Source organism: Podarcis bocagei (assembly GCF_964188305.1).
Source record: "Podarcis bocagei genome assembly, chromosome: 1".
NCBI classification, from domain to species: Eukaryota; Metazoa; Chordata; class Lepidosauria; order Squamata; family Lacertidae; genus Podarcis; species Podarcis bocagei.
Window position 1 is genome coordinate 63,309,276 of NC_138125.1, and position 27,575 is coordinate 63,336,850.

The 27,575-nt window shown below is 41.3% G+C and overlaps 1 protein-coding gene across 1 annotated transcript in view; it reads left to right on the forward strand.

Moving 5' to 3' along the window:
- SLC17A6 (solute carrier family 17 member 6) overlaps positions 1-25,024 on the forward strand; it is a 44,337-nt gene extending 19,313 nt beyond the window's left edge. Inside the window, exons 4-12 of the mRNA XM_081165024.1 lie at positions 8,768-8,882; positions 11,075-11,162; positions 11,950-12,036; positions 15,814-15,956; positions 16,477-16,626; positions 19,070-19,202; positions 21,141-21,251; positions 21,451-21,578; positions 22,602-25,024. Of these exons, the coding sequence (XP_081021150.1) occupies positions 8,768-8,882; positions 11,075-11,162; positions 11,950-12,036; positions 15,814-15,956; positions 16,477-16,626; positions 19,070-19,202; positions 21,141-21,251; positions 21,451-21,578; positions 22,602-22,946 (1,300 nt within the window). The 3' untranslated portion in view covers positions 22,947-25,024. The remainder of the gene's footprint in view (positions 1-8,767; positions 8,883-11,074; positions 11,163-11,949; positions 12,037-15,813; positions 15,957-16,476; positions 16,627-19,069; positions 19,203-21,140; positions 21,252-21,450; positions 21,579-22,601) is intronic.
- Positions 25,025-27,575: the final 2,551 nt, after the last annotated feature.

Here is a 27,575-nt window from a genome sequence, read left to right on the forward strand (position 1 = left end):
TAGAGTTTTGTGAATTAATTGTCCACTGTTAGATATTAACCTAGAAAAATAATGGCATTCTAATTAGTTCCACCACACACTTTCAGCAATGCAAGCATTAGAGACGTCCCATAAGATCCTGTGATTTCATGTACTCATTGTGAAATTAACACCTCATTAAAAAGAGATGTTGTCAGGCATACTCATCTTTACAGAACTGTAATAATGATGCTTTCCCTGCCCATAATTCTCTTTGCCTGCAAGAATGAAACTCATGGCTATGTTCTGACACAAGGTTTGAGTGTAGGTCACCCATAGATAAGTCTAGTAAGAACCTGCTTATACTAGACTGTGCCTCTGAAAATCTGCTCTGCAGGAATGGGGACTGTCCAAGACCTTCTAAGACAGAATGGGAACAGTCAGTGGTGACACTGGGGGAAAATGGGGGTGGGCACAGTAGAGGCAAAGTATATTTCTAGGTGGCTTTGTTGTGTTCCACATGCTCAGATCTCTGAAAGAAAAATAACACTATATATTATTGACAAGGAGTCCAGCAATGGAGGGGGCAAGCTCCGTGTGTGTGTGTGTGTGTGTGTGTGTGTGTGTGTGTGTGTGTGTGTGTAAGAGTTTGCCCCTCCTGCCCCCACCCATGGGAACAGGGAACTCCAAGGGGAATATACAAAAGTTGCCTCCCTCCCTTCATCCAGGGGAAGTCTCCACTGGATTGCAACCCATTTCCTGAAAAGTCACTCATGAGCCAACCCCATATGCATGAAAATTAATTGTGCGGCTTACAGCTCTGCCATGAGGTGTTAATAATCCAATCCTATGTGGTGGTGCTGAGGGGTTCCATCATGGACCAGGCATGTAGAGAGAGAGAGAGGAGAGAAGTTTAAACCTTCCCTTACCAGCAGCAATCGCAACCAAAAAAGAAGTTTACAATCACACATTGGAGGATAATATGTGATTCTAGACTTACTGTTGACCTAATTTATGTCAAGTTATTACTCTGTTGCTGCATGGTTGCTGCAGATGTCTTTAGGGGACAAGAACAGCTCTGCTTCATCAAGCCCTGCTTCATCCTCTTCTCACAATGGTTTGCTATGCCTGTGGGAAGCAGGAGCTAAGTGCAACAGCACTTCCTCCACTTGCGATTCTTAGCAGCTGCGGTTTAGAGGCACACTATCTCTGATAGGGGAGATGGGAGATAGGCTTATCTTCTATGAGTTTGTCTAATTCACTTTTAAAGCTATCAAAATTGGTGGCCATCAAGACATCTTGCGGATGCAAATTTGTAGGATCGTAGAATTATGGAGGGGAAGGGACTCTGACAGCCATCTAGTCCAACCCTCTGCGTTGCAGAATTCCTGCCCAAATCCCATAATTTATGTGCTGTGTGAAGAAGGCAAAGGGGAATAAAAACCAGCTCATGTGGCACCTGCCTTGCCTGTGCTTGCCTGGGGTGTAGTGTGCCAGCTTGACATCTTGTTGAAGTCAGTACTTCACATATTTGACTTGGGAGACGATCCCAGACACCAGCATGGGCTCCTTTGTTTTCCACGCAGATCAGCCGGTGCTGCAGAAGCCTCATTGAAAGGTTCTGATCTCCCACCACCCTGCCGTGCCTTTTTACATCAGTTTCCCCACAGAGGGGGCTAATGAAACATCAAGTGATCTCTCCCTCTGCCATATGGCTCGAGGGTCTTCCATTTTTCTGTCATAGGTGATGAAGCCGTGTTCACAACTTAATGATGCACTGAGGGATTTGGGGAGGGGACGGCTGGGGGATTTGCTTGACAAAAAAAAGTGGGTCTCAGATGTGTGGCAAAAATTAATAATGCATCCAAGCTTTTATTAGATTAGAGGTGGTGGCAGAGAATCAGTTTATCCATATTAATCCTTCATGAAAGGCTTAAAATAGGATTTAGTTAGAGAAACACACACAGATGCCTCCACCCCCTTGTCATGTAGAAAGGAGTATATATTTTTAAATGAATAGAAATAGCCTGTCTCATCACTGGTTTAATGTGACAAGGAAAACTGTGAATCCAATGGATCTGTCAGCCTTCAGTGCAGTATACTGCATTTTTAAAAAATTTTAAATGTTGTTTATTCAAGAATTCTAATGCGAATCCACTATCTTTTATTTTAAAATATTCTCATAACACAGGCCATAAAAGAGACAGGGTCAGGTGTTAAAACTAAATCATAAATGCATTGCTTGTCTCATAAAATAAAAACTGGCTAGAGCAAAAAAAAAAAAAATGTTTATCAGCTGGTGAAAAACAGAAAGCGAAGGGGAGCAACTGTACTTCATGGGGCAAGTTACAGATAGGTAGCCGTGTTGGTCTGCCATAGTCAAAATAAAAAAATTCCTTCCAGTAGCACCTTAAAGACCAACTAAGTTAGTTCTTGGTATGAGCTTTCGTGTGCATGCACACTTCTTCAGATACACACAGAAGAAGTGTATCTGAAGAAGTGTGCATGCACACGAAAGCTCATACCAAGAACTAACTTAGTTGGTCTTTAAGGTGCTACTGGAAGGAATTTTTTTATTTTGTTCATGGGGCAAGGTAGACACAGTCTGGATCAGATAACCTGAGTGGAGTTCTGCTCACAGTGATGGAAGGGAGAGGTGTCCAATCATCTTCATCAACTTTCTCCATATCCCTTTTCTTGTCCCTCAGAAAATCTGCTCTGAGGGTTGCAGGACCTATGAAACAGTGTGAGATGTGGTGCTGGAATGGGTAGGGAGAAGGGGCGGGGATTGGAAGGCATAGTTTCCCATTCCTCCAATCAGGTGGAGTTCCTATTGAATCAAAGGTCCTTCTGATCATGGAAGGACCATGCTGCATCGACTGTCAGGTCTGGGCACAAACATGACATTTAGCCAGGTTTAAACGTGGCAGCCTAGAGGTTTGGAAGGGACTCCTGACACTGAGGACCATTTGATAGGAGCAGTGTTACTGCAAATGATTTATATAGCATCCTGACACTGCATGGTGCTTTATAGGGCAAAATTAGTAGTAACAGGAACCTTTGTTTATTTAAAACATTCCCATATCTCCTTTCTAGAAAACATTTTCAAAGAAGCTCACTGTAGTGTAAAAGCCAACAACAAAACAATTTCTAACCAAGGCCAGAAGTGGATTTACAGGAGTGTGATATAAATCAGTTGCACTTGGGTGCGGAGCCTGGGGGGCACTGAAACTATGATGTACTGTAGAATGGAAGGTGAGAGGTGGGGGTGCAAAATTTTGGTGTTGCACAGGGCACTGCTGAAATTTGAGACCCCAAAGTCTGCCACTGTAAAGACAAATTTGGATGGGAAGTAAACAGTCTAAAACAGGGGTCAGCAACCTTTTTTAGCCGTGGGCTGGTGCACTGTTCCTCTGACTATGTGGTGGGCCGGACTATATTTTGATAAAAAATATGAACAAATTCCTATGCCTTACAAATAACACAGAGATGCATTTTAAATAAAAGCACACATTCTACTCATGTAAAAACACGCTGATTCCCAGACCGTCCGTGGGCTGGATTTAGAAGGCGATTGGGCCGGATCCAGCCCTCGGGCCTTAATTTGCCTACCCTTGGTCTAAGAAGTCCTTTAAAGCATCAGAAATGATAAAAATGACAAAACATTATCAAAATCAATAGTAGTGTAGCACTCTTAGCATTTAGCATTTCACAGTCATTTTTCGGCTGGATCATGTTCGCCTGTTACAGATGGAAATGTAAAGCTGTGAACTGGGACTGTGTCGTAATTCTACAGGGACTTGATAGCTGAGCAGGAACTTCAAACTGGGGTTCTAATCCTAAGCACACCTTCCTGAGAGGAAGCTCCATTGCAAAGCTGGATTTACTTCTCAGTAAATATGCATTCCATGGTGCTGTAGGGGCCCTAGACACAAATCACACTATGTCTGCTCATGGGATCTGGAGAGAACCAGCAAGTGAGGAACAGGAGACAGGCACTATGTGGTTAAGAGGGGGAGGCTTTTGGAATCCCCCAAAGTAGTGCTTCCAGTGGACTTCTGAGCTTATCCCCCCAAAGAGCTTCAACAGCAGTTCCTCCCACCCACAAATTAAAGGCTTAAGGACCTTAGGGATGTTTGGATTGGGACCATAGCACAGGCAAAAGGGCTAAAGCATTTGTAGCTCCCCACCAGGGCCTTGACCTAGATTGGCTCAAATCCTGCTGGCTATTTCTGCAAAGAGAAATCCTGGGCAAATGACATGATTAATGTCAAACGTAGTTTGGCTCTCTGTAGACAAAGTGTAGGGTACATAGCTGTCAACGTTTCCCCCTTTTTAAGGGAAATTCCCTTATTCCGAATAGGATTCCTCGCAAGAAAAGGGAAAAGTTGACAGCTATGGTAGGGTACAAGCATTTCTGGAAGAAGGATGGATGTAAAACAAAGGAACTGGGACAGCACAAAGGCTTTTCTGACAATAAAAGCAATCCTTTTTCCCTAAAAAAATGTTAAATTTTTGCTAGGACTGTTTCAGTGTCAGTGCTGTATTACTATATATTATCTCATAATGGAAGGAGGAGTGAACGTGGTGTAGGGAGTTGAAAGTAACATTTATATTTAACTGACAGTCCAGTTAAAAATGTGATTTACTTTGGGTAAGGAAATACTTTCCTGAAAGTAGAATTTAGTGAAGCAATTGCTCCATCTGCTGACAGATAACCACACAATGTGCTTTAATGTCCTTAAATGATTCTTTTTTGGATATTGCAGACATACTTCTGGTTTCCCCCTCCCATCACCTGCATTAAGACTCATGCTTTTCTGGGATTAAACCCCACTGTAGGACTGTAGGACTTCTGAGATAGGACTGTGCTGCTAGACTCATATTAAAGCAAGTGCTACTGTTTAATGGTGTCTGAAAAGGTGAAAAGGGTAGCAAGCCATGAAATGACTGTGGTATAAATGTTGCAGTACAGAATGGAACCCAAATAACCAGGGTGACTCTGGAAAGTGGAGCTATTTTTGATAGGGAAAAATAAAAGCACTTGCTTAAACTGCCTTTGCTGGCAGGCTGTATCTGTTGGGTTTGAATTTGTTTTAACTTTACAATTGCCCTAGCTTGTATATGTTGCTGCTTTATACACAGTGTACGTTGCTGTTTCATTGCTGTCTTGGAATTTCAGTGTTATTACTGCACATACCCTAGTGCTTTTAAGTAAAGGCATCATAAGATATTTTATATCAATAAATTAAGAGCAATGTTGCATTTAAGGCATTTGTTAAAAAGTCCCTGTGATAATATAAAGTTTGCAAATTTAGACACCTCAGTTCCAGATATTCTAGCAATTTAAGGAGATGTATCAATGCAAATGTTATACAATACAGATGGGAGCAGTGAGTGCCAGTGAATATGAAAAGGTCACCTAGAAGGCTTAGCCTTGTTACAGCACAGGTCAAACCTAGCATTTGTTGTCCAGCTTTCTTTTATCCTTATTCTTCAGACATTAGCTTTCTTCTTATTTTGATGTCAGCTTTAGAAATACCATTTTGAGATTTTGGATGAAATTCCTTGTACGTTGCAGTACAAGGTTGCATATATAGAAATATAGGCTGTGCCATTAAAGGGACAGAAAATAATAGAAAATGAAACACTCTGATTTCTGCTTTAATTCAGTAAAGAAAATGACTCCTGAAACAGAAAAAGCACAAAGATAGGCGAGGAAAATAGTGAGGCTCAAGTAGGAGCATTCAGGCCAGATATGCTAGCCTAAGAAATCCAAAGGAAAACAGATATGTTTGAATAATGATTATCCAAATTTCTGAAATCAGAAATAATCAGAACTTTGGATAAACAAAACCAGCTGTTTACTTGTGCAACACTAAATCCCTGAAGGTCTAGTCTTATGAGCTGCTGGGTTTTTGCAGTACAGTATTTGTAAAATCAGACAGCAAGTCAGGTAGACCCTAATGGTATTTCATGCTAGGAGTGTGCACATGCCCCAAGATTTGCCTTGTATCTGTACATGTGCATTAAAAAAAAATAAATCTGATCTGTTTCTAGCCATTTAGTGTTCTCTCTGTGTTGATCTGTGTTTCAGGTCCTTAGCCACTTGGTATAAACCAAAGCCCTGTGTTTCCCATTCACCATAATGAAGAATGTAAACATAGCTACAACTTTCCCCCCTTTTGGCCAAAGTGGATGAAATTTACAGGCACAGGAAAATCCTACTGTAGCGAATTAAGTATGCCAAATTGCCAACAAATAGGTCAAGGGGCTTTTTGTGAGGGAAATAAAAGGGATCCACTTTCTTCTGTAATCCTTTATGGTAGGGGCAGGTTTTTTTGTTTCTTACCATACAAGAATTAGCAGGTGGCTGAGTGGGGTATTTGTTTTTGGGGTATTTGTATTTTTAAAAAACTTTGTAGCTTCACACCCGCCTTTTCGTTTTGGTTGTCACAGAGTTAGGCTGTCTGTGGAGTTCTGAAGGGCTGTGGTTTTGTTGTTGCTGCTGTTAAAGCAGAGCTACATTGAATTAATTTTAACCCTCTGCTGCTGTGTTTTAACAACAAAAGCCATCACCCACCTCCAGCTCTTCATTGCTCTGCAGGCAACATTTTGGACAACCTCATTTTTTGCAAAGCCCATGGACAGAGATATATCTATCTATCTGTATGGTACAGAAGGAACAGAAACAGCATAGCAACACAAAGCTATGTAGGGTCCCTAATCTGACTCTAGGATGGGTTATTGACATCACATGTGAGGGGTGGAAAGGCCCCAAATCATTCCAATTCACTGTGTAATTTGGTCCTCACCAGAAATAGAGCAAGATACATTTATTCATATAAAATATAACAACTCTAGCAATGAAAGAATATGTGAAACCTATGGTAAAATAATCAAAAGGGAGACTACAGAAGTACAATAGAAAGGACAATGAAGTACGATACAAAAGTGACCACAAAAAAGAAACATGGCATATAGATGACAGTTTCTTAAAATGTTTTTTTTTTTTTAACCAAACTAGGAAATATAACCTTATCGTATATATTTAACTACTTGGCTTCATTGGGATCTTGGTACTTTCATACGAAAGGGCAGATTTTCATGTACGTTAAATGCACTAGAGTGAATGGATTAAAATAAAATACTAGGAAATGAGCCACTCATACGTTTAATAGAGTTCATCATCTAGGAAATACAAACTGTATGTTAAAGTAAACACTGAATTCAAACTAGTATAGTTAATCTAGGGAGGGAGGAAATACAGGAAACTGGTGAAGAAAAGCTGTCAAACATAGGTATATGTACTCGGTCACACACTCAGGCTTTTTCTTTCTCAAGAGAGAGAGAGATTGTTTATACAGAAAGAGGTTTGGTGGGATGTATTAATAATAAGAGAGTGAAGTGGAGACCTATCTCAGTGGAGCATCCTCTGTGGACCAAGTGACCTTTTCCTGCACAGCTGCCTTAAGTCATTTTTCTGTCTTTTCAAACAAAATCAATCCTGTTTCCAGTTCCAGAATTTCTCTCTCTTTTTATAAACAGATGCATAGAAAGCATGTACTGGAAGTGTGCTCTATGCTTTGCAATATGGCCCTATTTCCTGCTTTGTTTGTAATGAATTAAAGACAACCCACATTTTCCTGACTGTTTTGTTGATGATCACCATGCAACTCCCATTTCCTGTTCAAGGCAACACACTTTCCTTATTTCATTTATCCTTAACAGCAGCTAGGAGAGGTAGATCACCTGTTCAAGGTAATGCAGTAAGTTCTTGGTTCTTAGTAGGAAATTGGTTTTGGACATATGTCATTGTAGTTCAAAATCAACACTGTTCATGGAGCTCCCTGTATGGTCAGTGTTGACATTAGTTTTCTCTACCCATTCCTTTAAGTGTGCGTCCACACATGCATTCTTTACTACTCAATGAATGCAACATCAAGTGATTACTTGCATTAATATCCAACATCAAAGAACAAGCAGCACTTTTATAGTGCTTAACATAAATTAAACACAATACATTTTAGTTGGGACAGTTTTCATATTCACCTACTGACCTTCCTCAAGCGATAAGTCATTGATGGTGTATTTTGAATGATTTTATGCAAAGTCCAGTACTAGCATTGTGATTGAAAGTGACCATCTTTTGTTTAGTTGATGGCTTTGTAATGCCATAATGGTTGGTTGACATTCCATTAATGGGAGCGAATAGTCAGGAGACATTTTCCTGAATAGGCAATCTACCTGCCAAGGTTGAAGTCAAACGAGTGTTCTGCAGTGTGTTTCAGAAAAGAATAAAGTTTTGCTCTTTGAAATTGGAGAGAGATGTGAACTGGCTGAAGGCAGTTGGTTGCAGAGAATCTCTCTCGGAGAATCTGCATCCCTGTTTTTAGGAGCCTGCTTGTTTTGATTAGTCTGCGCTTGTATATTTTGTTTAAAAGGTGTTGCAAAGCACCATACAACACCAGTGCACTCTCATGCAAAGGACACTACACCTTGTAACACTGAACCCGAAACTTCTTCCCACTCTGGGAAATGTGGATTGATTGTGAAAAAGTACTGGGAAAATATTTCCCCAAAGAGATGGATCCTGCATGTGGAGTGCATTTAAAATAACCCTTTATGAAATCACAATATTCCTCTACTAAAATAGATATTTTGGCATGCATGGAATGAATAACACAGATATCTAAGTCAGCACATATGTTTCACAGAAAGCTTAAATATAAAAAGATAGATCAGTGTGCTTGAATTCTTGGCATAGGTTTAAACAGCATCATTCCATTGCCTTCCTCTTCTCTTACAGGGTTTTTGGTGCGGCTATCCTATTGACGTCCACTCTCAATATGCTAATACCGTCCGCAGCTCGAGTGCACTATGGATGTGTTATCTTTGTCAGAATCTTGCAAGGTCTTGTAGAGGTATGGATAAGAAATACAAACTCTTTAACGTGTGCTTCTCTATCACCATGGCCAACTCGAATAGGAGAAAGATTGATCCTCATAATGTAACCTTGACATGACATATTTCTTTGCTCCAACATGAATGACCTGCAGGGGCTCCTGAAGGAGTAGGCACAATGTGAATGCTTTGAAGGAAATTCATTCTGAAGCTATGAAAGAGCTGAGCAGAAGAGAAGATAATGTCAGGATAGAGCAGAGAAGAAATGTAAGCTAGGCATGAGGAAAGTGGGGAGAAAGAAACAGCCCACAGGATTAGATGTTACAAACATCTCGAGTTACAAACACTTCGGGTTACAGACACTTCAGGTTACAGACTCCACTAACCCAGAAATAGTACCTCGGGTTAAAAACTTTGCTTCAGGATGAGAACAGAAATCGCACAGCAGCGGCGCGGCGGCAGCAGCAGCAGGAGGCCCCATTAGCTAAAGTGGTACCTTAGGTTAAGAACAGTTTCAGGTTAAGAATGGACCTCCGGAACGAATTAAGTTCGTAACCAGAGGTACCACTGTATAGGCAGGTGACACAAGCACCTTGGTGTTGGATCCAGTGAGGCAGAGCACGAGCTGAAGTACCATGGATAGCTCCAAGTGAGCAACTCCCTCCAACGAGATTCTCCTCCTCCTTGGAAATTAATGGTGTTACAAGGCCAGAGGAAAAACCTGATCACCACCACTTACCGACTGTTGTGTTATTACACCTCACTTGCCATCTTTCCTAAAACCTCATCTCTGCCTACCCCCTGATTTTTTATTTTTAAAAACCCTTCAACAGTGTCTCTAACACTGTGCCCCCAATATTTTTTCTTGAAGGGCAGCTCCCAAAGAAAGCAGAGGTTGATAGTACATTAAGCCTTTATAAGCCTCTGCCCCCAGGTCACTTCACTCAGGCTCCACCCCCTTGTGGGAAGCTTAGATTCTTAAAAGACACGGATCTTCCTGTGTTCCTTGACCTCCTGCCTGGTGTGCTCCCTGGGTCACTGAGATACTATGGGAAGCATTAGGTGGCTCAAAGGACAATGGCAATAAGGGTCCTGGCTGTGGCTCTATAGGCCCAGGTTTTGTGGGCTGTCAGTCATCTGCTGGCCCAGTCGTCTCTTGAACTCCAGCAGCAGGCTCAGAGCCCTGAATCTGGTCCAGCTCCTTAGCTGGTACCTCTGTATCCTTCAGCTTTGCATCCAAATTGCTGCTTGCCTTCTCCTTGCTGAGTTCCACAAGTGCAACACTGAGTTTATGGAGGAGGAAGCTGGCATGCAATACCAGCCCCTAGAATGGTTGAAAGAAGACTGGCAGGTGGGGCTGCCTGGGGGCAGACGGAAGCTGACAGGGCAGTGCCCCATTAGCTTCAATGGACCTTCTTCACCATCCGCAGCATGTGTTTTAAATGACTAACAGTTGGATCTGAATGCATTAGCTTATCAGCCAATTCACCCCGAGTCTGATCAGACATATGACTAATTAAAAGCGGGTAAAATGAAAAAGAAAAAAAAATGGGACACTGGTGGCGCTGTGGGTTAAATCATAGAGCCTAGGACTTGCTGATCAGAAGGTCGGCGATTCGAATCCCCGCAACGGGGTGAGCTCCCATTGCTCGGTCCCTGCTCCTGCCAACCTAGCAGTTCGAAGGCACACCAAAGTGCAAGTAGATAAATAGGTACCGCTCCAGTGGGAAGGTAAACGGCGTTTCTGTGCACTGCTCTGGTTCACCAGAAGTGGATTAGTCATGCTGGCCACATGACCTGGAAGCTGTACGCCGGCTCCCTCGGTCAATAAAGCGAGATGAGCGCCGCAACCCCAGAGTCGGCCACACCTGGACCTAACGGTCAGGGGTCCCTTTACCTTAAAATGAAAAATGCCACCAAAACATACACAGCCATAGGGTGCTATGGTGTTTAATTTCTGCCCCACTAAAATAAATGAATGAATCAAACTTAGAAAACATCGGATCAGGCACAATATATGTAGATGTTTCACTGAAAATGAGTATTGCATTTCCAGTATTACTTGTCACAGATAGTCATAAATCTGCCAGCTCCTCAGTGACCTATGAATATTCACAACTCAGATTTGCTCCATGTAACTGATTACTCCTGGTACTACTCAAATTATATTATGCTGAAGCAGGTATCATAAACTAGGTCATCTACTCCACAGGGCGTCACTTATCCAGCTTGCCACGGGATATGGAGCAAATGGGCACCTCCTTTAGAGAGAAGTAGACTAGCAACTACTTCTTTCTGTGGTAAGTAGCACCTTAATTTCTCAAATGTATCCCCCCTCTCCTTTATCCAGCATTCTCTGAAATAAACTGATATTTCTCTCCCCCCCACCATTCATCAACAAGGTTCACGCCTATTGACTGCCATTGGATTTTCTTCCATCTAAGAGTTTGGAATAGCAAGCTCACACCTCTCAGTCTGTGAACAAAAATTAGGAATTTAAGAATGTAACTCCGAGTGTTGCAGCTCTGATTCACACAGTACAATTGGATTTCTTTGTCAACCTGAATGAAACACTGAGATGGTGAAACAATCATTTGGAATTCCTCAGTATTCACATAACAAATGACAGGTGCACCGGAAAGGAGTATTTTTAAGGCATTTAAATTGGCATTGAATCAAGCATCTGATTCGTGGCTAATGTGTTTAGGTGTCCATTTTATCACATCTGATATATGACACCTCCCCCTCAAAAAAGCCAAATGGATCAAAAATAAGACTCAAAAATAATTGTGTAAGTTGACTGTTTCATTATTTTAGTATTGTGGGATGAACTAGCCATGTGATGATGTTGGCCAAATAAAAATGGTAATGTTGTCCATTTGGTCTACTTCACTTGATCATTTTGTCCAGAAAACATCAATGGAAGCTTTTCTTCAGAAGCCTGCATAAACAAAGATGTCTTTCTACTTTGAACTTGTAGAAACTGAACATTTGACAGACAGAAACATGGCTTCTTATGAATATTCATTTCTGACCTGTCCCCTCAGTAAGCATTTCCATTTTGTTAATTGCTGTCTTCTTTTCCAGGTTCTTATGCAGGTGCAGTAATTGCAATGCCATTGGCTGGGATTTTAGTGCAATATACTGGATGGTCTTCTGTGTTCTATGTGTATGGTATGATATTCTCTGTTCACCTTGCTTTCTTTGCCACTTTACAATATGCTACTTAAAACCCAACAAACCATGATAATTAAAAGATATAGATGCTAATATTCAATAGAATAATAAAACAACTTTGCAAGAGCAGATATATCAAAACTGCCACCCAAAGGGAAGATATTCTGGAATGTGCTGGTGCAGAGATAGGGAACCTGTGACTCCAGAACTTCCTGGACTGCAACTCCCGTCAACCCTAAACTGTTGACTACAGAGGCTGGGGTTGGCAGGAGTTGAAGCACAACAACATCTAGAGAGCCACAGGTTTTCCATCCCTGCCCTAATGGTTGTGTAGAGTTAAGTAAGGGAGGGTTATACACATGCACACACACCAACCCCCATGCAAGTATAGAAAATGCCTTGGGCTCACCCTTACAGTCCATAGGTCTTTCATTGCTGATCTCAGTGATTGTTGGGCAAGAGAGAGATGCTTCCTAAGGTTGTCTGGTTATGTAATGCTGTAAAGCAGGGGTGCCCAAACTTTTTTCAAAGGGGGTTGGATTTGATGAAGTGAACATGCATGAGGGCTGACCAAAGTTGTTGAGCTTTCTTTAGGATTGCAGTTGTTAGGATTTTACCCCAGGACATATACTGCCACAGGGGCTGGATTAAATTGACCAGCAGACCGGATTAGGCCCTTGAAATGGACTTTGGACATGCCTGCTGTAAAGGTTCAAATCAACATCTTAAAACTGTTCCTGATGTGTCATTTATGCAGGATTGCTATTATATGTTCCCAGTTTTCTCCATCAAAGTTAAGATGGGCAGCCACTGTCTCAACTACCTGTATCTTTGGAATGCTCTACAGTATATACTATGCAAGCATTATAGTTACAAGAAGGAGATTGTAAAATCCTATCTCTTCAGTTGGTGGTAGCCAATTAAATTCTTCTCAACATAGACTCATTGACATTAATAAGCCAAATTATTCTGAGTATGGCTAATACTGGTCCATGGTCATTGGATCAGACAGAGTTGGTAAAATATCCCTTTAGTTACTGAAGCCATTCAACATCACACCCAGACGTTGGATTTAGTTCCTTAATGAAGTAGAAACACCATCACAGTATATATCTGGCCAAATTTTGGTGGAGATATGGTCTATGTGAAATGCTTGAGCCCTTTGAAATAACTCAGTATGCCATTATCCTTTGACACGCAAAGCATTCTGAATTTGGGGGGAGTGAAAGCCATTATTTCTGTGGATATGTAAGAACAGAAAGCTTTAGGACCACTGAATATGGAATTTCGTTCAGAATATGGCTCCCTTCCTCCATCTATAATCTTGGTCTGCATGCAGCTATGTTGAAAAAAAGTGGGGGGGTGGGAATGTTCTGAGAGGATTTTAAGGGAATAGAATTCAAAATGTTATTTTGAGCAGAGCAAAAATAGGTCACATGAAGATGCTTTATAATTCCCAGAGCAGCAGAAATCTTCAAACTGCCAAATTAGGCCTTAAATGAGAGCTGTGACTCAGTCACATTGCACTTACCTCAGTGCAAAAGTGGAGAAACTGAATTAAAGTCCATGAACTAGATTGTCAGCTAAAATAAAGCTATATTGAATTGATTTAATTACAGTGGGCAGTGTAGAAAGGTCTCAGTTAGTGACTGAGTGGAATACGGAAAAGGGCCTTTTTGGAATGTCCTTTTTATTGTCTCTGCAAAGCAGGTTTTCAACAGATTAGCTGCACAATTTCAGTATTATTTCTCCTAGCATTTTCACTCCTCCACCCCCATATCTTTAACTGTTGCATACAGGTACAAATGAATTAGACACCATTTCCCACAGTTGAATTTTTGCCTGCTGTGCAGCTCTTAGGGTGGAAATGAGGCCGGGGCAGAAGGTGTGGAATTGCTCCTTAGAAATATGTGTGAAATTGGCTTGTGCCATGGAATTATTTGAAATGGCACAAAGCTGTGCAGATTTGCACAAGACAGTCACACCTACAAGGCTGAAAACATAAGAACCTAAGAAGCGTAGTGCAAGATCAGGCCCAAGGCCTACATGCATTCTATTTATTTAAAAGCATTTATAAGCCATTTATCAGGGACTCGGGTGGCGCTGTGGTGTGGTCTAAACCACTGAGCCTCTTCGGACTGCCGATCAGAAGGTCGGTGGTTTGAATCCCTGTGATGCGGTGAGCTCCTGTTGCTTGGTCCCAGCTCCTGCCAACCTAGTAGATCGAAAGCACGCCAAAAAGTGCAAGTAGATAAATAGGCAGGAAGGTAAACAGCGTTTCTGTGCGCTGCTCGTGTTCCGTTGCGCCAGAAGCAGCTTAGTCATGCTGGCCACATGACCCAGAAAAACTGTCTGCGGACAAACGCCGGCTCCCTCGGCCTGTAAAGCGAGATGAGTGCCGCAATCTCAGAGTCGTCTGCGACTGGACTTAACTGTCAGGGGCCCTTTACCTTTACCTTAATAAGCTATTTAATATTTTATAAAATATTAAAGTGATGTACAATACAGAAAACAAACAATGTCATTTAAACAGAAATGCAGAAGGTAATGTAAAAGCATATACAAACAAATAAAACAAGAATTCAGACACATAAAACAGGCTCCAGTCTTATGGATCAGGGAAAGGCTGGCCAGAAAGATAAGTCTTTACAAGACATCTGAAGCAGCTGATGGTTTCTGCTTCACACATGAGAAGGTATGGGAGACACCTCTAGAAATAAGGTGCAGAAGCAGGACATGAGGGAAATAGCTCTTCTCTTGCTGTAGCAGTTGTTATTCAGAGGCAGGCTGATATTCTACGAGACGGCTTTATTGGTTTGGTGAAAATCTGCAGAGTAGCTTTAAAATGAGGGGCTTCCAAAAATGTTTACAAACTTAACAACTGAGTTGCCTTGCTTCAATATCCAAAGAAAATGGTCGCTCTGTAGATGGGTTTTGGAGACAGCAGTCAATTTGCTTCATAGCTCTATTTTAATTCTTTTTTAAAACATTTTAAAAAAATTTCTAAATGTACACTGCAGTTAATAATAGGGGGGAAATGTAGGCTATTCACACTGCACTAATTAACACTGCTCATTTTGCATACCAACTCTTCAATGGCACAGAATAAAACCCCAACATGTTGTCTGGGAGTTGTCACTGGAAGAAGATGCCAAGTGCACCTGTTTGAATCTTGCTCTGAGGAGAAATTAGCACAAAACTGTGTGATTGTGTCAGACAGAGTGCCACAACTCTGCAGAGACGGGGTGAATATTTTTAGTATAGTAAAACCCTTTAAGGTTACAATAAAGGGAATGCTTCTTTTGTAGCCAAATAGAACGAGGACAGCAAAATGTTCCAGTGTCTTTCAGAACATGCGTTTCTGTAGAATCTACCATGGCCTAGATACTCTCATCTCCCCATTCACAGCCCAGCTGCCTGTAGAGATGGAATGGAGGGCCTCTAGGCAGGCCTTTTCAGACTATCAGAGTCAGGCAGAAGTGAATCAGTTTATGCAATGATGCTCTCACATGATCCAAGCAGGATTGTGAATCTGCTGGGCCCTGCATGCTCCTGTGGACAATTATAGAAACATCTTTTGTGACTCTTCCAAGAGAACCTAATTATGTTGTCAATCTTATTAAGGAGCCAGAACTCAAATATATAAATATATACATAAAGATATAGAGCTAAATAGACTGCCAAATTGCAGGCAGGTACATTTTTGCTGCTTGGGTGATATTGTTCAGAATGCTATTATTTACATTCATTTTTTTTGCTTTATATGTTATGCAGGTAGTTTTGGCATGGTCTGGTACATGTTTTGGCTTTTGGTCTCATACGAGAGCCCTGCAACGCATCCCACAATTACAGATGAAGAGCGGAGATACATAGAAGAGAGTATTGGAGAGAGTGCCAATCTTTTAGGAGCAATGGAAGTAAGGGCTCTGCTATCATGTATGTTTCTACCCTGACATTCGGAGATAATGTGCTTCTAGCTTAGGCTGATGTTGAATTTTAAAGGAATGCTGTAGCCAACACACACAGATGCAGCTCTGGAGTGATGCCCATTTTCTTAGTCCATTTTCACGTTGAAAGGGGTGGAATTAAACATGGTATTTGGGAATCCCACACTGCTCAGTGTGAGAGAGGAATGTCAGTGCAGTAATAATAAAACTCTGCAATCCAGAATGTTATTTTATTATCACAACAAGTGAAATAAAAAAGAACAAGGATTTTTGAACATATTTGAGATATGGATTTTAAGCATTTATGCATGACTCTGTGTTCCTGCTGCTAATCTCTGCTAATCTTCCAAATATGTATGGACTTCCTGCTTGTTTTTACATGAGCAAGTACTGTGTAGCAACACAAATGTGCGTGTGTGCATAGTCAGACCAGTTAGCAGACTCGAAATGTGAGATTACATCCATGAAAATACCCTGCTTTCCCCCCCAGAAATTCAAGACTCCATGGAGAAAATTTTTTACTTCTATGCCTGTCTATGCAATCATTGTTGCAAACTTCTGTAGAAGCTGGACTTTTTACCTACTGCTCATTAGTCAGCCTGCTTACTTTGAAGAGGTGTTTGGATTTGAAATAAGCAAGGTATGTATTATTGTTGATTGGTTGTATAACTTCATACAGGGGTGTTTCCAGCTCCCAGCTGCCTGGTGAAGGTGGAAGTTGTTTGTGAATTAACAGGGAGACACTTTCTTACCCAGCTTCAGTGGAGTCTATGGAACACCTTTCAAAGTGGTACCAGAATGAATGGAGATCATACAGCCTAAATGCTGCTTTGCAGAACAAAAATGTTCCTTATCCCCACCCCCAAAGATAGCCCCTCGTAACTCTGAATATGTGTTTTCCTAATTTAGCTTAAAATATAAGATTCTCAGTGCTGCCTATGTGTGTGCCCCAAAGACGAGAAATGGTTAGAAATGCCTTACGATGATCTGTTGAGCAAAACACCACGTTCTTTTAATTGTTCAAAGCAACGAGCAAATAACTCCAATTTCACCTTCACATACTGTATTGGCCTGAATATAAGCCTCACTTTCCCCACAAATTCCAACTGTGAAAACTTAAAGTGAGACTTATATTCATGACCTTACGGTATGCAGCCAGGAACGCAGGGCAAACAGTGCCAGGAGCATGGCAAAGCAGTGCCTGCCCTGCACATAGTCCCTGTCCTCTCCCCCAAGACTGGGAAGGGAGATAGCGATGAAGGGGAAAGGCTGTTGGCAATGCAGCATGCACCCCCCACCTCCCAATATGCAGCCAGGAGCAGTGAGGAATGGAGCGGCTTATATTCAGGTATTTCCCCCCTTTTTTTTTCTTTGCCCCCTCCAATTTTAAAGGTGCGGCTTATATTCAGGTGCAGCTTATATTCAGGCCAATACGGTATGCACCTACCATGAATAAACTCAAGTGAAGATAGCAGCACAATATGCATATCACATTCATTATAGGAAGGATTAAATGCTTAGAATCTGTTAAAGAGGCAAATGCTCATATTATGACCTCTAGAAAGCCCTTATCAAAACAATTGCTATTTCTGGGGAAGGGGGGGGGCGTATTTTTTTCTAATGTTCTAGAATCACAAGTTCAGTAACATGTCCTACCTTATGCTGCTTTCAGTCTGATGCAACAATATTTCTTTATGCTCTTTATATTTGGTTTATTTTGTTTATCAATAGACAAAAATTAGAAGATAAATAAAAAATAGTTGCTGATGCTGTAGCATAGCACAGTTTGTGTTCTAGTGCATTCCACATCTAGAAGAAATAGGAGCATAGAGCCTTCAGTATCTGCCTGTCTACATGCTATAATCACATCTTCCTTCTGGTAAGGGTGATCTGTTTCTCATCTTCCATTGACATCTTCCCTGGTGATGGAAAGAAAACTGCATGGAAGAGGTGGATATCAACAATAAAAATAATACTGCATTGAGATATCTATTTTGCATTCCAGAGATGGAATTCTAGCATTCCAACAACTCTGTCAACAGACTGTCTTGTACTTGTATTAATTCAGCATTTTAAGCATCTGGATATCATCCTGTTAGTGACACAGGAAATGTCCATGAATGCTGACAAATCCAATTTAAACCCAAGAACAGAGCCACATTCTCTCAACATCAGACACATTGTTTCAGCACTCAGAAAGGGCTGCTTTTCCATTCACACCTGTGGTACAGATGGATGGACCAGCTGCATCTCAACTTGGAATGGACCCAAATATTTACCCTCCTCCTGAGAATTCTTCGGAAAGCTTGGGCTTTCCCCAAGAGTTCTCTGAAAACTCACAAAGACCTGGCCAAATCCAAATGTCTGTATCTGGGCTTCCTGATGTTCTAGCCTTCCTGCAGCTGGTTTTACTTCTCCCTCTTTTGCAAACTTACATTGTAAAATGGGGAAGGGGTGAAACTAGCTGCAGAGAGCTCCCCCCTCCATTTGCCTTCATCCAAGCCTCCTTTTCAAGAAACCCAACACCACCATTTCACATTGTTCCGTCTTTTCTCATGGCAGTATCTCAGATATTGAACTCTGGCTGAATTCAGCTGGTAGCAGTTTGGTTAGGCATGATTGCAGAAATCAGCACAAACTCAGATTTATGCTGCAATCACTACATGTTGGAATGGTCATGTTAACTGATATTCAGGTGCTCATGAAAGGACTGAGTAAGATCTTAACAAAAGTTAAGTACACAGTTATGGTGGTAGCAAAATTCAGAACGGGTGAATTCTAGTTCCCAACTTTAGCTGCTATAGGAAGCTCAAAGAGGCTAATATATTCTCTATATTCACTGTCATTAAGATATTTACAGCAGGAAATAAAAGTTATTTATGGGCTGTTTGCAGATTTAACTCCTTGACTCAGAAACCCAAATGCCTCCCCCCACACCCCACGCTAGTGACATTCTTCTTCAAAGAGATATTCTCTTTAAAAGTTTTCTTGTGCTTACAGAGAAATGCTGCTGATTTTTTCCTCCCACATAATGCCCAATCAATACATTTGATTAGAACTCTGCTTGTTATTCTAACCTTTAGGTGGGGATGTTATCCGCTGTGCCACATTTAGTGATGACTATTATCGTGCCTATTGGGGGACAAATTGCAGACTTTCTGAGAAGCAGACAAATTCTTTCAACCACTACTGTCAGGAAGATAATGAACTGTGGAGGTAAGTCATTACACCTTATTAAAAGGCTTTGAGCACAGTATAGTGAATAATACCCAGTTGGCAACACTTTCACAGCCACACTAAAGCTTTCATTACAGTTACTTTGATAAAGCTACATGATTAAAATGTTTATAATGTGCTGATTCATGTATGATCATGTAACAGAACAGACATGTGCACTCCCCTTCATGAAGCACATGAGGCAGTTCTCACACTTCCTAAGTGCAGAGGACCATATAACACTGGTCCTGAAAGACCTACATTGGCTCCCAGTACATTTCCAAGCACAATTCAAAGTGTTGGTGTTGACCTTTAAGGCCCTAAACGGCCTCGGTCCAGTATACCTGAAGGAGCATCTCCACTCCCATTGTTCAGCCCGGACACTGAGGTCCAGCGCCGAGGGCCCTCTGGCAGTTCCCTCACTGCGAGAAGCGAAGCTACAGTGAACCAGGCAGAGGGACTTCTCGGTAGTGGTGCCCCCCCTCTCCGTGAACGCCCTCCCATCAGATGTCAAAGAAATAAACAACTATATACATTTAGAATACATCTGAAGGCAGCCCTGTTTAGGGAAATTTTTAATGAATGATGTTTTAATGTATTTTTAATCTTTTGTTGGAAGCTGCCCAGAGTGGCTGGGGAAAGCCAGCCAGATGGGCGGGGTAGAAATGATAAATTATTATTATTATTATTATTATTATTATTATTATTATTATTATTATGAAATAAGTTTGCATCAGTCTGGCCCAGTGCTATATTTCTAGAAAAAGAGGTGCCGGAATTCGTTATGAACACCTCCCTCTTTCTCTTAGAATGGCAATGCTGCCCACCTGAGAGGTACTGGACCTCAGTTCCTGTGAGTTCTCCCTGAAAAAAACCCCCAGTCTGGCCTGTATGCATATATTGTTATGTGGACTCATGTCATACACTGTCCATCTCTTTGAATGCTGGAGGGGAGGGGTGCACCTGTTTCTACACCACGCAAAGAAAACTGACAGAAGGATTTTACGAATTAGCTCTAAGCTATGTAGTTCTGTAGACCAGTGATTTTCAAAGTGGGTGGTAATGCCCTCTGGGGTGGTGTGTGAGGGGGTGCTATGAGACAGGGAGGGCTGGAGGTGTAAATGACTATTAGACGTTGAAAAGTTGATATCACTGAATTGAGTTTATCAATTTTGTTGAATTAATGAACCTAAATAGTTTTAATTGGATTTTGAATAAATGTGCAATTAGTAGTTTCTGTTCTGAATTCTATTGTGTTATTATCCTCCATAGTGGGTCATGCAAACAGCTATTCTGAATAATCCTTTTTATGGGGTAGGGGGCACCTCCCCCACATCACTGTTCCAGGACAGTCCACTCTGCTATACTGAGAAATTCCTCATCTTGCCAATAGCTCTAAGTCTGGATACATGGGTCTTGAGTTGCTGTACCTTCTCTTCCAGCAAGGCAACCAACTTGCACTTGCTGCAGGTGTAGTTTTGCACATTCTCAGGCAGGAAGACAACCAGGTGCTGTAGGTCACTGCAGCAGCTTTCTCACAGTCTATGTCTCTCGGTCCTAAGTACACCCTGAGAAGAATAGAAGAAAAACACAACAAAACGTCAGACGTTAAAAGATTCCCATTACAGGGCTGATGTTAGATATCTATAGAAGGTCGTATAACTGTTTATCTCTTAAGGATGATTTATTATTTGTAAACTCCCCTGCTAAATGCTCTCACAAACCCCCTGTTTACAAGCTCCCAGAGACTACCATCAGCTAAGCAGAACTAAGTAGATCTTTGTCAAATGTTTCATAGTAGTAGAATATGGAAATATTCCAGCTTAAAGCTTACAGTTAAGGAGAAGCACACTGAAATGCTGTCTGTCCACCAGCCTACTTCCTAGTTTCCTCAGTACAATGTGTAGCATCAATGACTTTTTCTTTTAATTTCCCAAGGTTTTGGAATGGAAGCAACTCTTCTCTTGGTAGTTGGTTATTCGCATAGTAAAGGTGTGGCCATTTCCTTCTTAGTGCTTGCTGTGGGCTTCAGTGGATTTGCTATATCTGGTAAGCAAACTTCTCTCCCAGAAGAATACATTAAATAACAATGAACAAAAATGGGATCTAAAATCATTATGTAAATTGCAAGGTTTCCTGTGAATATGGTAAGGTTTTCAATAATGGATAAATATAAGCAAAACCTTATTCAGTGCAGTGTCTTCTCTGTTGATGAGGGTTTTCCCCCCCTTTGGCCTTCATTTTACAGGATTCAATGTTAACCACTTAGATATCGCACCAAGATATGCCAGTATCTTAATGGGGATTTCAAATGGAGTCGGGACATTGTCTGGCATGGTGTGTCCTATAATTGTTGGAGCAATGACAAAGAACAAAGTAAGTTTCCAAAATAGTTTTTGTTAACTTTGCCTGAACCATTGAGGAAAGAAAGAACAGTCTCATGAGACTATATTGTCATTCTGTTGCACCAAAAAGTCAATTCATAGTAGTTTCCTCACCTCACAATGGTAAAGTGAGCCGATCCTGGAAAAATCATGGGAAACAGTGTAACATTGATTGGCTACACTTTTCACAACATAGCTGAAAGTGAAAACTCACCCCAACTGTGTGCTGTACCTTCTGTGAAAGTCTCATATTTTAGAAAGATCGAATCTAGTGTTACAGGAGCATGCAATGGGCTGTAGATTCACAATCCTGTTGGGAGCACGTGGGACATGATTACATAAATTGATGCTCCTACAACTGCCTTCACCACCCTGGGGTCCTCCACATGTTGTTGGACTCCAGCTTCCATCACCAGTGACTATTGGCTATGGTGGCTGGGGCTGATGGGAGATGGAGTCCAATAACATCTGGAGGGCTGCAGGTTCCTCATCATTGGGATTGTATATGGTGAAGAGCTGAGGCTCAGTTGTAGAGTATCTGGCATGTCCCAATCTCTGGATCCTTTGGTGTCTTCGGTTGCTGACGCTATGGAGATCTGCTGCTCTTCCCCCTGCTGTTCCTCAGGTTCCAGGTCTGGGCATGGCTGAATCCTTGAGATTTTGGAACGCAATTGGCAGTCAGACTCAGGAATCTCACAGTATAATATGGCTTCAGATGTTCATGAGTTGTAAGCAGAGCAGTATACAGCAGATATTCTCTACATACCATGCATATGCTGCTTTAACTACCTATGCAACTGAAGCCACTCCATAGGGCAGTAGTAGCTGACCTGTGACCCTCCAGATGTTGTAGGACTGCAACCTCTCATAAGCCTCCAGCAACATCTGGAGGGCCAAAGATGAGCCCCCTTTGCTGCAGGATTTGTATCAACCACCCATGATTTCAATAAAGACTAATTCAGGACCAGAAGAGCCACACACAGCTATTCTGACACTCCAATCTTCTTCCTCACAGACACGCGAGGAGTGGCAGTATGTCTTCCTTATTGCTGCTTTGGTGCATTACGGGGGAGTCATTTTCTATGGCATATTTGCTTCAGGAGAGAAACAACCATGGGCAGACCCAGAACAGACAAGTGAAGAAAAATGTGGCTTCATTCATGAAGATGAACTTGATGAAGAAACGGGAGACATTACTCAGAATTATGTAAATTATGGTACCACTAAATCTTACGGTGCTACGACCCAATTGGCCCAGGTCAATGGCGGCTGGCCAAATGGTTGGGAGAAGAAAGAAGAATTTGTACAAGAAGAAGCACAAGACTCATATAGCTATAAGGAAAGAGAAGATTATTCATAACAGACCTATGTTGGATATATTTTGTAGTGTTCGTGATTTATTCATTGTGATTGTTTGCACACACACAAAATGTGGTATAATGTAAACACATATCAGGCAAGAAGGTCTTACTGTAAAAATGAAAAAACAAAAGCCCATTTAAGTGCAATCTGTATGAGTTTGTGACATCTCATCAGTTCCATTTGGGTGTCTCCATTCACTAGAGTTTTAAGGGTTATCTGGTCAAAACTACAAAGGAAACTAGGTACTTGCAGTAAAATGAGTGTTAAGCTCATAGCTAAGGATTAAAGCACAACTACCAACCAAGTCGGTACATCAACTCTTCTGTTTAGAAAGCCAAAACTACTTGATTTTTTAAAAAATGCACTTACATATTTGTTACACTGTCTTGAAAGAGATCATAAAATTGATTGTGTGAATTTAACCACATGTTTACTTGGTACGATGTAGGAAATGTATGGTTGGTCTAAGACATGGATTTCTTAGAGAATAAGGCTTCTGTTTTAGATTATACAATAAAGCTCCAATCCAGTTCCCTTTCGAGAGAAGTGAATTGGGACTTTGTAGAACAATCTACTATATAATGTATATTTATTGTGATTAATATGCTGCAGGCTACTCTGTGATAAAGGAATTGTTTTTACTGAATGTTTAGGCACAAATGTTTTATTTCTCTTCTTTACAGACTCATGCAGTCTTTGTATGTGTCATGTTCTTCCTTACATGTACCAGCCAGTATAAAGTCACATGTAGTCTACTGTGCAGAATGTTAAATAACTGAAGCAAGGCAAAGGAGTATTTGGCGTACTCATTGTCTGCAGGCTCATTAGAAAGAGAGAGCATAACCCAAACAGATCCAAAGAAAAAATGTACCACAGACAAGTAGCCCTAGAACAAATCGGATGTATTTCTTTTGAAGCCTCTTTTGAAATAAATGCAAGAAAGGGAGAAGAAATTAGCTATTTGTTTAATCCTGGATAGTTTTTCATATTTTCAGATGCTGTGCCACAATTATATAAATAAAGTCATAGTTTATTGAAGATGCTGTATAATTATAGAAAATAGTACTATTTTAAAGATTTCTGAATTTTAAGAAAAAATGTATTTGCCTTTCAAATAAATAGAACTATAATGGACCCTGAATATGAGCAACAATCTTCGTGGTGAGTCAAAAGTGGAACTGGGGTTGGGCTTAGGAAGAGTGTAACTTCTACTTTTGCAATGCTCAAGTGCAATTCAGATCCGTCGCAATCAATGGAAGGTTTGCCATTGGCTTCAGTGGACTGCGGGCTACAGGTCTTTGCCTTGATAGGAGAGCCTTGTGCAATTCAGGAGCTTCAGTGAGCACATTGAACTCCCACAGGCTTTCCAGAGGGGCAATTCAGAGCATGTGCATCTTTTTGTGCCCGAGGGATCTGACCTTGCTGAAGTGAATAGGGAAACCTGAGAAAGCGGGAGCTCTGTATGTGCTTCATGAACACAGAGTTCCAGATCAGGGCCTTGCATTATTATTTTTTAAAGCGTTATTCAGCAAGATTTGTAATGTAAGTGTACCAAGCAATAAGTGCCATGCACTATGAAGTGCATGCTCTTTTAATCTCTTTGTTACTGTGACTGCTGAGCTTGTAGGTCCTTCAGACAGTTGGGATAATAAATAAATAACTAAATAAAAGGCCAGACCAATCAACAATGGACTACATTAGAATGCCAGACCACTTACTGCTCTTACAAGTATCCATTTCCCAACTCCAATGAAACAACTATCATTGTATGTTTAAAAAAGCCATTCTGGGTTTTTTGATCTGCTCCTTGTATTGTGCTAGTATTTTAAGGCCCTGCTACTGCAATATACAACTTGAGGATTGTTCTTCTTCTTCTTTTTATTATTATTATTAAACAAGAATAAAATAAAGTGAACCATACTTTGATCCGGAGGGGGGGGAAATACCAATTATATATTTTGCTTTGTGCCTCAAAGTGATGTAAAATGTGGCCATAGCTTTTGCTGTGAAAAGATGTGGACTGTGTCACCTTTGTTGCTGCAAAAAGTGTTAATAAATGCTCTATTTATCCTTTTATATATAAAAGAAGGACCTGTGTGATTTCTTCTGGCATGACTTGTATGGACCAGCTTCTCTTACCTCTTTGCAATGAGCATTGACTGCACACATGAACAGCCTGGATGCTCGAGGTTTGCCATTATATCATTGGCCCACAGCTATTGGACGCTAGGTAAAGGTAAAAGAACCCCTAACCGTTAGGTCCAGTCGCAGATGACTCTAGGGTTGTGGCGCTCATCTCGCTTTATTGGCCGAGGGAGCTGGCGTACAGCTTCCGGGTCATGTGGCCAGCATGACTAAGCTGCTTCTGGCGAACCAGAGCAGTGCACGGAAACACCATTTACCTTCCCGCTGGAGCGGTACCTATTTATCTACTTGCACTTTGTGCTTTCGAGCTGCTAGGTTGGCAGGAGCAGGGACCGAACAACAGGAGCTCACCCCGTTTAAGGAATTCGAACCGCTGACTTTCTTATCAGCAAGCCCAAGGCTCAGTGGTTTAACCCACAGCGCCACCCATGTCCCATTTGGACCCTAGAGCAACTCCTAAATCAATCCTGAAGGTATAGCAGGGTTATGGCAGAGATTGGATCAGCCAGATACAGCAACATCTTCTCTCACGTGGACTTCTTTAGGCAAAACTGCACAGCATGCGATCCAAGCCAAATGTCCCTTCTGGACATTCTCCATTCTTTATATATACCACCTTCTTCCATTTCTAAGTGTCAGCAATTAATGGTTGGGATCCAGAATTCACCTGAGCAGAGCTTCAGAATAGGATATTTCTGCCGGTGGAGAGGCTTTTATTTTTATTTTTTTGGGCCAGGGCTTCCTTGCCTCTGCAAAGCTGCTCTGGAAGGTTGGAGAACCCTCTGGAAAAGTGTGAGAGTTAGCTCAGGGGGTATCAGGGGGCAAGGAAAATAAATCTTCCAGCAGGACTCTTATGTGGACCCTAGTCCTTTCTTTTCCATTCATGGATCCAAACAATTGTATTTTCCACAGCAGCAAGTTCCTTCTCTCATTGATTAACATAATGCAAGAAATATAAGAGTATAAGAAGGATAATGTGCCCACTATTACATTTACATATTCAGATTCAGGTTTCAGAGATAATATGCTTCTCAGTACCAGTTATCTGGAAGTATAACTGGCAGAGACCTATTGCTATCCTGTTTCTAGGTTTCCACAGGCTTCTGGTAGGCCTCTGTAAGGAAACAGGTCTGGATTAGATGGACCTATGATCTGATCTAGGAGGGCTCTTACACTCTCATGTTGCTTTCCAGTGAGAGCGTTAAAAATGGAGATGGTCATTGTTTTGGTTTTGTGGCGATTCTAAAGCACAGGGTTTACTAATGAACCCAGCAGCTCCAAAAACCTATGATGGGCTCCAAGAATCTCTGGTGCATTTTCGAGAACTCTGAGTTATGAATTGTAAAAATACAGCAAATTCCAAGGGGGAAAATCTTTTTTATGATAACAGTTGAATAATAGTCACAAAAGAATATCTGTGCATCGGAATTCTCTTTCAGTGGGAAATAAAGAATGGGAGGAAATGCTGGTCGTGGGAGAAATGTCACAGCTGAAAGCTGCAAGAATGAAAAGAGCAAATTGACATTTCAAGTCACTGCCATGGAGAGATAAAAATGGTTTTGTTCCTTATTGGGTTAGCCCCAGAGAGAGATGAAAATAAAAATAAAAATCCAGTAATATAACTACTATTAACTACTCAAGAGCAGATGCTTAGTATTGTACCTTAGTTTTGTTTACTATGTATCAGGATATTTTTGAGAACTCAAAATCACATCTCGGAACTGCACCAATATATATTTCACTGCAGGCCCCTGTAAGGCATGTCAGAGTTCTACTTTGGCAAGAACTATCCTATAACCATCAAGCTGAGTTCATATCACCCCCAAACTTTTTTTTAAAAAAGTTTCTTTCTCCCTTGCCCCAGAACTACTTAACTGACAGCTAAAGTTTCCCTGGTGACAGGGATTGCCAACCTTTTTGGGCCAGTGGGCACATTTTGAGTTTTGAGACCGTGTTCCTAGTGCCAGTCACAAAATGGCTGACATGGGGGCAGGGCATGGCATAACACAAAATTAGATGGCACAGTCATGGTGTACACATGGTGTGTTTCTAAACTAGAAAAGTCTTCACCTGATGAATTTCTCCCTGCCATTAAGCTTCTTGAAGGCACAAGAACTCTGTTTTTCCTCTAATGCCAACCCTAAACCAAAGTGTAGGCTGCCTTATTAAACACAAAGGGACTTACTTCTGAATAGACATGCATACAATTGTATTGTGAGTTAACTGTATAGTGAATTCTTCATGAGTACCTGGTCTTTAGCTCCTGCACAGGAAGTGACGTGCCTAAGCCACTTTGCCAAGTTTTTCCATTTCCCTTTTTGGTGAGGACATTCTTTAACACTGACCCACACTGAATTGCCCTAATATCTGACTGCTACCTTAACCCACTAGCATCTGGCAAGCCCCCTGCCCTGGAGATCTAGTCCTCAGCTCTAGAGCCGGGACCAGACCGAGGCAGGATACGTTGATGATGTGCCATTGC